At 35.7% G+C, this 16,157-nt stretch overlaps 1 protein-coding gene across 2 annotated transcripts in view; it reads left to right on the forward strand.

Annotated features, from left to right (window-relative positions):
* SLC7A11 (solute carrier family 7 member 11) overlaps positions 1-16,157 on the forward strand; it is a 94,743-nt gene that overhangs the window by 23,557 nt on the left and 55,029 nt on the right. For both annotated transcript variants that reach the window (XM_031465945.2, XM_010977687.3), the window contains exon 6: positions 3,943-3,987. In XM_031465945.2, the coding sequence (XP_031321805.2) occupies positions 3,943-3,987 (45 nt within the window). The remainder of the gene's footprint in view (positions 1-3,942; positions 3,988-16,157) is intronic.

Genomic DNA, 16,157 nt, shown 5'->3' on the forward strand with positions numbered 1-16,157 from the left:
ATGTTTGATGCGGGAGGGCGGGGGTAGTATAGGGGCATTGCAAATAAGAAGGCAGAAACAGCTATTGTCTTTAGAACTTAACCACCTAGAGGGTAAGTAAAAGAAGCAAGACCTTTTTGTTTTCTTTGAGGGCCTTGTTCTGTTAATGAGTCAACCTCTACGTGTTGAATGGGAAAAAGACACTGCCAGACCTTGGATCTGAATAGAGCAGGCTTTTGGCCATGAGGCATGCTGGACCTTTTCCGAATGATGAAAACTCCTTCACAGAAACATGATTGGGGGAAAGAAATCATTAACCCAGCCAGGTCACAGAGCTGGGTCAGAACAGCTTTAATTTTATTGCCAATGTCCACATTCAGAGAAATATGTCTGCCAGTCTCCCTGGGGACCTGGGGAACTCAACCAATTTCAGTCCCATATCCTGATCCAAAGCTAAATATTGCTTGGTGGGATTTTTTTTTTTTAAACTGTGTGATAGAAAATAGTTTTTTTTGGTGTCTTTTTTTCTTCCTTTTAAATCCTATCCTCAGTGGGTTTAGTCTTTCTAAAACACCTGCTGGGATTATTTTGTAGCATTGTGTCAAATCTAATCTAAAGAATAAGCTTCTTTTTAAAATAATTCACCTCGTTGGGTATTGGAATGCATTGCCAGCTTTGTAGTGCTTTTTCTACACAACCATGGAAAAGCTGGAACAATAGATCTTGTGAACATTCTCTAGAGAACTTGAGGAGATGTAAAGCAAGGAGGATGCTCTGGACGCGTTGCTGGAGACCAGGAGAGCATAACGGTGTATTTCCCACAGGATGCGAATGATTGGACCAAAATAAGCAGCTTTCTCCTTCCCACTCCCCCGCCCTTGCCTTTTCTCTGTGGCAAATGTTTGAAATTGGGTTCTTTTTTCATAAATATTTCCTTTCCTGCCTTAACATTGTTGGAAAAGACCAGTTTAGGAGGAACTGACTATTTTTGAAGCAAGAAGCCCGGAAATATTTCTAAGTGTGTGTGTGGGGGGGGGGGGGGGGTGGTGAGGTATTTTTGTGTTTCTTTGTTTGTTTGTTTTGTTTTGTTTTTTCCGTTTTCCTCCTGTACTTCCCATTGCCTTGGGCTTAGAACAAACACATCAAATCCCTCCGAGCGCGTATTCCAGATATAAGTATTGATTGTTGCTTGCCTTGCTGATATAACTACAACCTCTATTTTTAGCAACTTACTTTCTAGTCATTAAAAAAATACCCTTGGCTGCTCACTTTTTGGTCACCTTTATTGCTACTGTTCTCTCAGATATTCAAATGTTTCTACTTAGAACAGAGTCCTTAAAATATTAGACACCTTAGCTTTCTTAAAAGATAAACTGAGGGATATTAAAATTTTTAAGAGTTTGAGCAAAAATTGATTTGGTCTGGCAGCATCCCATCTAGCAGGTAGAAAGGAGCTCTGGGAAGCTGTACAAAATTAGAAGACTTTTATAGGCAGAAGTGGTCAGGAAACAAGAAAATCATAAGCACAAAAAAAAAAAAAAACAAAAAACCCCACCAGATTGGTTATTGCAAAGTCATTGTCATTTAGAGGATGGCAGAATCTGTCAGGCAGATTATCTAAATGGTGCAATTCCTAATTGACTGGCTCAAGATTCCATTTCTGGGAGGTCTGAAACTTTACATGAGTGAAGTTTTGGTTTGTGATGTGAGACTTAACATAAGTGACTCCATCTTTTTTTTTACAACCATGAGCATCAACTGCCTACTTGTGAATTTAGATGGAGTTTTTATAAAGATAGAATAAGACAGGTTTTCTCATCTTCAAGTTATGAAATACTTTAAGTATAAAGGATGATGGGCTAATATTCCAGCCATTTGGTTTTTGAGAATTTGTACCTATAGACCCGTATGTCTGTGTACTTATATGATGGCTAATTTACCTTCTAAGGAATAGTAAGAACACAGAAGAGTATATTGAAAATATGACTTCATTACTTTGTGAAATATTCTTAAGCCAATGCAGTGAAGAGGTAGAAAGGTCTTTGTCTTCATGACTGTCTCTCTCTGGGGCGATCCTTTAGTTTTCTCATCTTCATGATCCAGTTATCTCTATATGCTTATTTGAGGAGTCTGCCTCAATCTTACATCTTGGAACCTTGAAAAAGAACTTCAAGGATTTTAAAAGGTCTCCAGCAATCCCTTTAGATTGGAAAAAGAAGTCAAGGATGCAAGGCAGTAGACATCCCTGGGTGGGACGAGTAGACTCACCAAGTGAAGGAAAGGAATCTGAATCTCTCTAGGGCCGTAACGTAATGTGAGGTAGTATTTGAGCTCCTGCAGAGCTTGATTGTGTGCCTAGGATGCTTCTGGTCTTGTGCGAGACCCACAGAAGTGTTCAGGGCTCAGGGGAAGTATTCAAAATGTTCTGCTGCTTAGTTATCGACTTACAGTATAATGACAAACAATGTGTCTAAAATTAGCTGCCTAAATATACAAAAAAGAAAAATAGCAAGTTCATAGTTGCTGTTTTGCATAAGGCACAGTTGCCTTATGACTTGAGGTTATTTGGGCGGGATGCATCCTGGAAAATAGTGACTTGCAAAGAAGAAGTGCAAATTGAGAATTGATTATCTTTCATCCCATTTTCATTGTCTACTCACCCTCTGTGTTTAAATCCAGGGCAAATGCTATTGTCATACTTCTCTTGCCCTACAAGTTTTGATTGACATGTTACTGCTACCAAAATCTGGATTCCCAGAAGCCAGAGGCCATCTTGTACTTACATTGTGTTCTCACTTCCCCCAGTGTTCTGTGCTGCAGAATACTCAGCTCCTGCTCACAGCCCCGTGCTTGTGTGCTACACTCCATCTGGAGTGTCCTCACGCCACTTCACCAGGGCTAAATGTTAAGCATTTTTGAAGACTCGACTTGGGTGATGCTTCCTTTTGAAAACCTTCCCTGACTGTCAGTCTGGGTCTGACTTCACCTCTGGCTCCCGTGGTACCCTGGGCATGCTCTAGCACAGCCTCCTGTGCCTGCGTGTCACATGATTCTATGGACCATTTCATGGACTATGAGCTCCTTGAGATGAGAGATTATAGATTTTCTCCTTTTATTTCCCAAGTGACCAACACATGGCAATCTCATATATTGCTGATAAGAATGCAAAAATGGTAGAAAATAGTGTGATAGTAAATACACATCCACTCTGTGACCCAGTGATCATATTCTGATTATATGCCCAAGAGAAATGATTGCATGGTCCCCAAAAGGACGTGCACAAGCATACTTATGATTTCTGTATTCATATTAGCTATAAATTGGAAGTAATTAAAATGTCCATCAATGAGAGAATATACAGTGTTACATTCATATAATGAAAAGCAACAATAAAAAGAAATGAATTACTGCTACATACAACAACATGGATGAGACCCACAAACATGAAGTCCAGCAAAAAAGCCAGACACATAAGAATAAGTATTGTATAATAGTTGTACAAGCAAATATTAGTCTATTGTGATGAAATAAGCAAAACTAACCTATAGTGGTAAAAGTCAGAATAGTGGTTGCATTTATGTGAGGGTGGAGGAGATGATAGTGATTGGAAGGGCCTTGAGGGAACCTTCTAGGGTGTTCGGAATGTTTTGTCTCTTGATATTTTTGTTGGTTACTTAGATGTATAAATATGTAAAAATTCATCAGGTTATACATTAAGATTTGTTCACTTCACTGTTCATATGTTAAACCTCTATAAAAATGTTAAGAAATAACAACTCCACAAATACTGTTTAATAGAAAACTGACTTGTGGGAGCTTTTGATGTTGGAGATTTTCATCTTAGGTTAGTTGTTTATAAAGTTTTTATAATTCTGAATTTGATTTTAAATACTTAAAATTTGAAATTTTGGATTATGATTATAAAATACATTGATCATTTGTAATACATTTATATCTTTTCAGGTTTTATCTCAACTTTGTTACTGAAGAAGTGGAAAATCCTGAAAAGTAAGTAGCCGTATTTACTCTGCAATATTTATGAGGAGTGAAAGGTAAGGTTATATATTTGAAGAAGTAGACAACGAAGGAGTACAGTGTGGGCCAATTCACTTTCCCATCGTTGTCATCATCTTCTCTTGGGCAAGTAAAACTTACTTAATTTTTTCATAAACTAGATGTAAATAACTGTATTATATATTCTACTTTCAATACTAAATTATCTGGTAACCTGAAAGCACAAAAGGATAGAGTTGCATTTTAGGTGACCTACTTCATAAAAACATACATACAATTTAACATGGACTCTCAGCTGCCCACAGATGTTCCATAAGATGTGAACTCCAAAAGTTGACTATTTCTAGTAACTCATAGGAGTTTTTTGTAACTATACAATTAGTTACAACTATACAATTGTGGACAATTAATGGACAAGCCTTCAAATAACTGCAGATACTCTAGGGACTTGTAAACTTTGGGAGCTGGATGATTGCTTGTAAAAGCTTTTTGTGGTTGGTGATCCTTTTGGTGATTAGATGAGTTGATGATGACTTCATGTTTAAAAATGAATTATTTTTTAACCTAGAACTTTGAAAAATGAAGTATTTTTATTGTTTGTGTAAAAACCTGATTTTTTAAGGAAAAGCATGTAATCTGTGGCCAGAAGAGGGAAATTTTTAAGTAGTACAGAATAAGATATAGACAGATTCTTGAAGTTGTTTAGTTCATCTGAATTTTATTAAACATCTACCAAGTTCTAACTATTGTGCATCATTTTACATGAGGAGTAAGGCTTGTATTCAAGAATTGTCTAGTCACTGAGTCAAATGTGCAAATAATCGTAACATAGTGTGATTGATACCATATTAGGTTACTTTCCTAGTTTGACAGAGACTAAAGGAGGAAATATTTAACTCTCTCCAGGGAGACGTTGCTTACATAGAGTCTCAGATGATGAGTAGGTGTTCCTTAGATAAATATAGGAGAGAGAAAGGGAGAGAAAAGGGGACAGACCTCCAAGAAAGGGAAACAAGTATGGAGGTGAGTCAGTAAGAAGTAGACTGGACATCAGAGAACATGCCTTAATTCAAACTAAGGTGGACTAAAATTCTGGCACCAAGTATGTTGGAAGGTAGTAAGCTGATTAGATCTGGCCAAGTACCAGGGTTGTGAGAATTTTGAGCACACAAACCAGAAGTTTAGGTTAAAATGATGTTTCATACTATCCGATTTAACTTTTATACAAACACTCTGCAATTTAAACATGAGAAAAGTTTGTTTTATTGAGAAATATGATAAATTTATAACAATGTTTCATATTTACAACTGGAATTGTGGTAGAGAACATACATTTACCAGGAACTAGTTGTTTCTGGCATTACTTTGAAATGGTAAACTACATTATGATTACAGAGATAAATAGGTTGCCTTGTCTTTTATTTTTGAGAATAATTAGTGTGTAGGTGGCAATGCAGAGGAAAGACTCCTCTTTTCTTTAAAGTATTGAATTTCCATTGTGGAAAAGAGATTACTATGGTTTATGACTGTTCCTTTTAAGCCTAAAAACATTTTAAAGAGACCAATTACTAAAATCCAGTATCAGAGAGTGTTTCTTATGAAAAGAATGGCAGACTGTAGGTTTGTGGGATGTGACCTATAATATGACGTCTATGATACATCAGTGGCATAGAAATAGTTCACATTCTCTTTTAATGTTATTTAACAGTTTGTGCATAGATTTTGTTTGTAATACATACTGTAATATTCCTGTGTATATTAAGCATATTTAAAACTATTTATGCTATTATTAATTTGATCTGAGTTCTGATGCATTCTGCCTGAGTCATATGGCAGTCAACGATTCTCTCCTTCCTTCTTTCTCTTTCTTAATTTAGGAGCCTTAATTTCACACATTGATAATGTCCATGATCAATTTATATACAAATACTAAAGAATCGTGATGTATTGCTTCAGTGTTTTTGTTGTGGCTATGGTTGTGGTTTTGTTTCTAATTGCAAAGAAATTTCCTTATCTCAAAAAAGTAAGAATAATAATAGTACCTACCTCCCTGAGTTGTGGAAATCAGTTAATATGTGTGAAATGCATAGATTAGTGACTTGTTTTTTAATCTCTACATAATTGGTTGTTGCTATGATTATGGTATCTTTATTTTGGGAACAAAGTAAACTGTAACATAAGAGTATTTCCTAGGTTTCAATATCCTAAGCAATTCTCTTTCTTCAGTGTTTTTGAAAGAAACATGACAAAATTATTTCACACCATATTGAAGCCTGTTCTATAAGATTAAGGCTAAGATTGTTATCACTGCTTACATTGGATGAGGTATTTTCATTTTCTGGAAACCATGATTCTGCAGATTTCATTATATATTCCTGGAATACTTTTAATTTAAAATTATATTTTGAGCTCTCAAACTAAGGAACTTCTCAGGAGAGATTACAAATTTCTGGATTTTTAGGTCAGGAAAATAAGTAACTCTTAAGACAACCTGAAGAAAGAAACCTCTGATCCCTTTTTATTCTTTTATATTAGGTACTCAGATAATCAACTTTTGCACGGAGGATTCTGTATAAAACTCAGACAACACATTTGTTTTCTCAGAATATGAGAAATCTACAAAATCCCCTTAATGGAAAGTAAAGGTTAAGTTTGTACTATATATTAATCAACCAAGGAAATTCAGGGTTTTGAGCAATTTATTCAATGTCTTCAATTTTTAAAATAACATTTCCTTGAAATGTTGACAATTTGTCCAGTTCTTTTCAAACAAAATCTTATTTTTTTAAACACAGAGAATGCTTTGGGAACAATTGATGGTTGAATATGGATGACAGATGGTAAAATTATGTGGACCTAGTCCAGATGTGTAATTTGTATTATTTTGTGGGGAGACACAGCTCCAAAATACCTTTAGTTACCAGGGAGAATAATTCTAATTCCACCTCCTTTGTGACGTGCCAAGATAAATGTGTTTCCCAATCAGTCACGGGTGCATGTGTCCAGGTGTACTATAGCGTGCAGTGTCCTGGCAGCTGGCGAAATGAACCAGCAGCTGAAGATACAAAACTTTTTACTATCCTTCTCGATCTCGGCAATTAAATTTCCCTAAAATTGTGACCTAATTGAAAAAGGGATCATTTATTTAGATCAGGGAATATACCAATGTGATTTAAAATATATAGTATGTGGAATAAGGTTTCATGATCACAATTGGGTACCTTTTACATATAGTTTAATTTTAGTGGAAATCTTTCAAATTAGCTAACATTACTCTATGGAATAATTTCCAAGCTGCTATCATGAGTATGACTTATAGAACAATTCCTCAATGTAACAAGTGAGAGAGAAACGGAGAGATTAATGGTATCAAAATAATTAGCTCCTGACTTCTTTAGTCTCTTAAGTCTTACCTATTTTTTAAAGCTTGTAAATCACTAATCCTGAAATTCTGGGCAAAATTCCTGTTATATGATTACATCTATAATGTTAAAAAAATGTTCCCATGGTCATTCTTATAATTTGTATTTTCTTCTCCAGGAGTAGCTTTGGGTCTATGGGAGTAGTAATTCTTTAAGAGGCATTTAACATTTTTATGTGAAAATACCATGGTTCCCATTGAAATTTTGTAGTAATATAAAACTATTCCATTTAATAATTATTTATAGCATGGTGACTGGCCCCGCAAATGATATACGTTAGAGTAAGAATATTGTTTTGAGGAGCATGGATGTCCAGAGTTTGGACCATGAAGGTAATAGAATCCCAAGGAATATGTGAATTTTAAAATGCCATTTCCGCCCCAAATGAAATGTGTAGTGGTAATATGTGCTAATTTGTTCTTAAAAATCAAAATGTTTTTGTTTGCTAATATAATGGGTTTTGCCCTATGATATTACTTTTGTGGCGACTGTGCAATCTGTCATTGTTCAAAAAGTCACACGGTGCAGAGAACATATCATTGAGATGTATAATGTTTGTAATCCTGCTCTCGGATTGATAAATCATGTCTTGTATTGATGAAAGCCAAGAAATGGATTGCTTTACTTTGACCTTGGGGGTCTGAGATTAGTCAGTTTGTCTATTAGACTTGTTCCCATGTTCTTCTCACTTCATTTATTCCTTCTGTTCTGAAGAGTTGGAAACAGTAGACTTGGAGGGAGTCAGTAAAGCTGAGACCATCAGTCGTTGTTGAAGAGCAGGCTATCAACATGCTCTGAATAATCAACTTTAATAGAAGGTTTAAATAATCAGAGTGTCATGTTTAATTAATACTTTGCCTGCTTCCAATTTATATTAATTGATGTCTGAAAGTCATTGCACCTTGTACCAATGATAAATTGGAAGAAAAGAGATTTGATTTGGGAAAAATGCCCGAAGACCTTTAAGGCGATGTGATCAATCAGAGTGGTCCATAAATGGTCCACAATTAAATTACTTACACTCAGTTCAGATGTTGCAGTCTTAAATTCTTGGTATATGTGCTTTTATCTTTATTGACTTGTATTAAGCCAGAGTGAAGGCGATTATTAATAATATTATACTGTTTTATAAGGCCTATTTCTTACATGACATATAAAATTAACCTGATTAAAAACATAGCAAAACAAAAACAATTTAAAAATCTTACCCAAATGAGCTGTAGCAGTTACATGAAAAAACATTAAAAATTGACTTGAAGTCTTTTATCTTGCATTATTTTGGTATTTTAAGGATACAGTTTTCTATGAGAGAAATCTTCTTCTCTATATGCTTTATAGGTTTCTAATGTAACAGTTGCTAGAAAATAGCATATAATGTCTTGACTATATATATTCAGATTACAGCAGTGTTATATTTTGTGATCTTTTTATTACAAAATAATGCTACCTACATTCTTAGAATATTTCCAAAGCACCTTTTACCAATACTCAAGTGCTGTATGTTCTTAAGCTATGTAAACTAATTTTCCCAGAAAGTTACCTCACTGTAAATAAACGTATATAGAAAAATAAGGATTATTAAGCAAAGTTAATTTGTGAAAGTATTTGCCAAATGAATTTCTTAAAAAATGGTGTCTCCTAACCAAGTTATTTGTAAAATTGCGTTTATACCCAAGTTTACAAAGATTTGTCAGAATGAAGCATCTCTTTATTAATGACAACAAGGCATTGCTAGAATTATCTTAATACATGACAGTGTTTCTCTTCAGTTGTTGAAATAATTGAAACCTAAATTAAAATCCTTCTATTTTGTGCCTTTCTTCTGGAAATATATATAAAAAGTTTGGCAAATCCATTTTAAAATATATTTTGCGATAGGAGTATAATTACACTGTTTGAGCCACTGAGGCAGACAAAAGATCACTATTTGTCCAGAAGACACAAGAAGAGATGATTCTGTGTTCAGAGAACAAGGTCACCAAGTTACTCTTCCTGGCCTTTGAGCAGTCTGAAAATTCCTCACTAACGGAACATGAGATTGATGTACCCTGGGATCAAAATTCTTGCATTTCTCAGCTTCACATATGCATAAAAAATACATTTGGCTCAAACACAGTTTGTTCATGTAAGGCTGAAGTGTCAAATAAGTGGTGCAGAAATTATAGGATTATGTTATAATATTTTATCAGGCAGTAATCAAAGAAGACAGATATTAATCCTTCAAGTGCTTTGTGGAAGACATTTAGATTTTTTTTTAAATTTTAAGGATTCTAACCCCATTATGAGGCAAAAATTTGAAGGTCAATGCTTTTGACTGTTTTACATCCTTTTATGTTAGTTGTTTCTAAGTTTGAATTTTAGTTCTATTGAAGTTTATATTTTGAGTCAAGAATCATAAACTCGTCTTAGGAGCAACAACAGTGGCTGATTTAATTCTGCCCTGTGCTTCTGTTTCCCTTAATTATCCATATAATAAGAGACCATAAGTGGTATGATGATAAAGTCAAAGAATTTCAAAACTAAAGGGGGACCTTGGACACTATGTAATCTAGCTTTTCACCAGATGCATGAATCTCATCTATAATGTCTTTAAACAGAATTCATATAAAATACAATGAGAAATTTACAACTTGTTTGAACTTGGTTACAGATATTTTTCACTGGCATATGTTGATTATAAACCTGATAATTTCCATGACTATTTCAGTCTTTGATAAATTATTTGTTGAGTGGCGTAAGTAAAGGGGTTATATGTCTTGACTGTAATAGGTACAACCCAAAGGTCATTTTCTCAAACACCAGGGGTTACAGAGTTAGAATCCTCTTATCAGAAAGGAAATACCTTCTGCAATTAGAAGCAATAAATCAGTCATTAGATTGTCTCCTGCTTTGGAGTTCACACTTTAGTAACTCCCCTCATCCATATTCTGATTTATGCAAATAAGCTACCCTTCTCTATGCCTGGATTTGAAAGTTAATGATTGTACCCAAAAGGTGGCTCATAACTAAATTTTACATTCTGGGTTACACTTGGTGAAAAACTTCTTGGACCACTAAAATCTAGTTTGTGGACCGCTGCTTGGTTTTCATTCAGTTTCATTGTTGTTTAAGATTCTCACAAAAACAGAGTAATATCCCATGTCATTCATTATGGGCAGAGACTAAATGCATCTAGGCCATTGTATATGCACTTACCAGGCACTGAAATAATCTTGATAATTTTGCCCAGTCATATTCAAACACTGACTGAGCTTAGCGATCTACTCCGGAAAATGAGCAACTTTTGAACTTGTATAGGCAAAAGCTCAAACTGTATTACCAATAATGTAAACGTCTAAAGTGAACCCAATAAAGTTGAGACTTTCCAGTGAAGAAACATGTCCTTCACTTTTATGAACTGTAAAAATATTTATTTACTGAGTCTTTGAAAATAACACTGGTTCAGAAAATAAAAATTCTGATGCTGTCTCCTCTTAACTAGATGTTTGACCTTGGGCAGACCTCTAAATTGCTTCTAAGTCTGTTTACCCCTTTGAAATAGAGTGTAATAATCCCTATATTACAGTTCTCATGGGGTTGGGAGGATAAAATATGTGAAAATCAAAAATGTTAATGAGCCTGACAAGTAATATACAAACACCATCTGCAACCCAAACCTATGTTCTTCAAAGATTAGAATATTTCATAATCTTTGGAAAAAATTAGAGGATTAGCATAATTGTTTTATGAACGGGGGTGCCTTTTCAACACACATGACCTATTAATCAGCTTGAAAAGTTGTTCTGCCTCATCAGCAAAGTACCCAATTATTAGTAGTTAAAAGGTTCAGAAGATGATGAGAACTGCTTTTTATTTAATAGTCTCTAACCTCCCTCAGGTAGTAATACGCTCACGCATCCTAATCAGAATGAATTTCTTGGCAGATTTTTTTTTCCTACTGAACCAAATATTTGTATACCCACACCCATACTGGCCCCGTCACACTGTTAGCCAATGGTGCTGGTATGATGGATGGACTGTTTGTACTTCCACTGCAGTCACCTATTTTTAGGTTCACTATCTTACCGAGAAATTCCTTTATGAAATCTGACAAACAAGTTCTTGATCTGAGTGGCTGGTAGCATGTATTTAAATTTTTATTTCCAGAAAGGAAGCTGTCGAATTATCAAATTGGTACAAAACAGGAAAACACAAGTTATTAGTTTACCCCCAAATTTTTTTTAATGCATTTTTGGTCTAATTTAAAAATGCATAGTCTTTATTTAAAATATAAATGGTACTTGTTATCTGAGTAATAGATGGATTGCAGGGTAGCCCTTCAGATTATTTTTAACAATATGGTGTGTCTTAGTCCCATTTTTCAGTTGAGAAAGTTGAAGCATGTGGAAGTGGAGTAACTTCTCATAGGCATGTAATTAGCACATGAGAAGACTAGGATTATAATCCATGCTTGATACAATGCAGGGACTGTTTGGCTCCAGAGCTCTTTCCAACATGCCAGTCATTTTCTTAGGGTGCAAAGTGGAAGTGACCCATGGGTGTGCAGGGGGCATGATGGCTGACTAAGGAGGTAACTTTGCTGTGGAAGAGGAAGTTGGGAGAAGAGCAGGACCTAGAAAGGAAGAACAGAAAAGTGAAGGCATCTCAAATGAGGGATGGCCATACACAGAGCATGGAACTGTTTAGTGGTTTCAGGGAATACGATGTAGACTGCTCTGGTGAAAACAAAGCATTGTGAAGAGGAGTGAAAGATATGGTAGTTAAAGATGTGGATGCTGGCATGTGGTGAGCTTTAGCCTCTATTACAAGAATTTTGGGCTTGATCCAGTAGCCCGTGAGATGGGGGTGTGGGGATCTGTTGCAGGTTTTTGGTGTATGTGAAGCAGTGCTCGGGGAAGATGACCCTAAAAGCAGGTTCAGTTGCTTTTCTTTTTGTGACATATATACAGTTTCAAGAGCATTGCAATCCAAGAAGTCACCTTTCAGTCTTCTTTTATATCTTTATTTTTAACAAAAGCAAATATCTTGGGAAAGGTAATTGCTTCCTGGACTTGAACCATTGCTAGAGTCAGACAAGGTGACAAATCACATGACAGAAAATTCTAGCAAATAGCACCATAATCGCCACACTGTCTCAGCCCAAAGATATGGACTAAACAAACTGCTTAGAGAAGAAGGGTGAGTCAAGGTAGCCTTTACATCCTCTCCTCAAAAATCCAGGGGAGTTTGTCTTGTTTTTTGAATGAAAAAGGTGATATGATTTATTCTCCATGCTAATAAAAGACCATATGAGATTAAATTTAATAAGAGCGCATTTTAGAATAAAATTTATTTTCAAATGTGTTGAAATAAGAATTTGGTCAGGCATTGAAATTTTCAAAATAGACGTAAAAGGGGTTATCATTCAGCTGCAAGTCTTAAGATATTGAAGTCGAAAAAGTGAGAGGCCATTGCCTCAGTTTGCTTCTATAATATAAAATATTTTAAATAATATATGTTAAAAATCTGACTTTCAAACATTTGGTGTTCTAGGGGAAGAGTGGGGTAAAGAAGGTGGGGAAAATAACAATGACAGTCCAGGACGGGAGCCGGGCTGGGAGGCAGCTGAGACTCTTTCTTTGTGGAAAGAGTTCTGAACTTGGAGTCAGGTGACTAAGGTTCTAGTTCTGTTTCTGGAAACATTTAATTCTGTGATCTTAGCTACATCCTTTATCCTCTCTGAGCCTCTGATTTCTCAACTGCAGAAAAAGAATGGTAGAATAGCAAATTCTGAGTTTTCTTTCAACTCTGCTATGTTCTATGATTCTTGTAGATGACACACAACTCCCTAGCTTGACAAATAGAAGGAGCATTTGGGGAGCATGGTCAAGGCATGAAACTTAGGATCTCTGTCTCAGGAAGAAAAAATGTCAAGGACACTGACACAGAGAAAGGGATTCTGTGACCAGTTTCTAGATCTCATGATGATTGGGAGATTAGAGTGGACTGTAGCTTTTTGAGTTATGTCAGAAAGTGGTAAGAAGTTTGGATGGACAAACCGGGGACGGGATAAAGCCAAATCGGCGCTCCGCAGTGTAGGAACTTAATGATTAGATCTGAAGATCTAGGGTTAGAGCCAAGCTGTGGAAACTGATTAAGTGGGATCACCCTAAGTACAGGATCTTGTGATGCACGGAGTGCACTGGAAAAATACAGATGTTAGTACACTTGTTAGGGTGATCAGCAATGTGCATGATGAATCCAGGATCCTGTTTACTGTTTTTAGCATATATGCCTGCAGAAGGTATTAAAATGGTGTATGGAGTGGTACAGGTGTTCATGGTAGCATTTTACTATGTGTTTCATTTTTCTCGAGGGTCTAAGTGTATATTATGAAGGAATTACCTATGCAGAGAAATATCTTCTCTGATAAGTCAACTACTTGAGGCATTAGGCATTTCCAATAATCTGGTTAGAATTGCATTTACTTATTTATAATTTTTTGCTGCCTACCTAAGGAACGAGAGAGAGAGAGTTTTGTAATATTTTTTAAATATGTATTTGTTCCCTTACCCAGCTGTTAAGTGGGTATTCTAATGCTTATTGTGGAGAGTTTTGCAAGAATTAAAAATAATATACTCATGTGTCTGACGATATCTTGCTCATAGTAGATGTTTATTTAATGGTCAACCATTTACTTTTTACTGTTGTCATCAAACATCATGTCATTAGCTCATTTGTAATCCAATAGGGATTGTCAGATCAAGATTTGTGAACTTGGGCCAACTACCACTTTTTTCTGCACTGGTTCAGTGTTGGGTTTGCATTCCATTATGACGAGGTAAAAGACATCCTTGTTTGAAACACTGCCATGGGAAGCAGAAACGATCTCAGTCTCAGAGTCAGGCATTTCTAAATTCTGACATAGAGGGTTGTTTTTCAAAAACATGGAGTATTTCATTGGTTATCTAAGGAGACCAATTTATAGCTTTTAAAAATCAGATGGTTGCCCCAACTATTTACTGCTGGGTCATGTTCTCATTTTCCCCTTTTCTCATATTCTCTCTCTCTCTTAAAATTGTAAATGTGGAACAGAATATCAAAAACTTAACAATAATCAATCATGATGCAAATGAGTTGAGAATGCAGTAATCAATTACTAAGGCCACTGTTTTATATGGTAAGGTACACAATATTATATGAAAGATAGTTTATGAAATTAAGTCCATGGCATAGCACTCAAATTTTTCTTAGTGTGTGAAAAAGTAAAGCTTATATAGTCATATAACACAAAATGAGATAGAGACAAAAGATGATAATGCATGACTTTATAAGCAGAGGCATTTTTAGAACCTGGTAGGTTGCCTATCACACAGTGCTTTCTATAAGCATCTCATGTCCCACCTTATCCATAGTGTCTCTCCTGTTGACCCTTCATGATACCAGTTTTTTCTTCCTTCCTGACATTCTGCTGTAATGGTCATTTTCTCAGGGATAGATAGGAAAGTGTGTGATTGTCTCTAAATGTCTAAATTAGTTCAATTTTCATGTTACATCTGTGTACAAATAGTTCTCCACCCACTTATCTCCTTTCATTTACATGGTGGCCTGGCTGCCCTAGTTTATTAGACTGACTCACTGCCACGGTGAACAACACCATGAACTTGACCTTGAGAAAATAAAGCACAAAGGCCTGTGAGGTTAGAATTGGAAAAGAAGTAACTATCAACTTTTCCAACCCTTTCTTTGGAAAGATAAAGAAATTGAAGTCATAGAGGTGGATTAATTTGTCTATGTTTACAAGTTAAAATCTGAATCCCTTTCTAGTCCTCTTTCTAAACACTTTGCATTGTTGGATACAAATCTGAGAGAGATGAATGTGGCAAGACTGCAGCCTTGAAATTAGCTGAGGGGAGAATGTAATCATTAGGAGTGACCCACATGTCATTTGAGAAGAGAACAAAACTGCTTTTAAAAATGTGCAAAAGCATTAACATTTGCCTGTGTTCCACTTTCTAAAACTGTTACTCAAACATTATAAAAGAGGTCCCAGGCTAGCTGAATTAAGTAATCTATCCAAGGTCATTTATTGAAGGTCTTTTGGTTATAAGAATAAAACAAAAACTTGATGATGAGGAAATGCTAAAATGTTAGGCTCTTATAAGAGTTGCTTTTTATTTTTTCTAACATCTTTACAGATATGCTGGTACTTAAAACAGTTCTGATAACTCTCTGGGGGGCAATATTTAATTTTTCTGTATTGATATTGTCAAACAATCAAAATCTCACTTCCTTTATTCCGGCCTGAGGCAGACAAAACAGAAATTGATATAGAAGACGCAATTAATTTCTTTTTTTTTTTTTTGAGCCAGAAAATGACAAAAGAAATGAGAGAGATGGATAGCAACTGAAGGTCGTGATGCTAAAATACTGTTTTGTAGCTGCTCAGGGTCTGATGGAAGAAAGGTTAAATGTGTTTGAAATGTGTGTGTTTAGCTGTTTGATCCTCATGATGCTGATGGGTGGATGAGTGTACTCTTGCCAAGGAGAGGGGAGCAAGTGGCCAACGTTGGGGGAACACAGCTACAAATTGAACTCGCCAATGTCTCTCGCTGGGCCACACAGCCATTTGGCTTTCTGCCAAGCCACAATCTGAACTCTGAACTGCAGCGCAGGAGAAAGCTTCTGTTTTGATAGGTAGGTGCTTTCAAACCATCAAGTTTATGATCTGAGACAGTGACTAAACAGAGCCGGAGTTTCCTG

Source organism: Camelus dromedarius, chromosome 1, assembly GCF_036321535.1.
Source record: "Camelus dromedarius isolate mCamDro1 chromosome 1, mCamDro1.pat, whole genome shotgun sequence".
NCBI lineage: Eukaryota > Metazoa > Chordata > Mammalia > Artiodactyla > Camelidae > Camelus > Camelus dromedarius.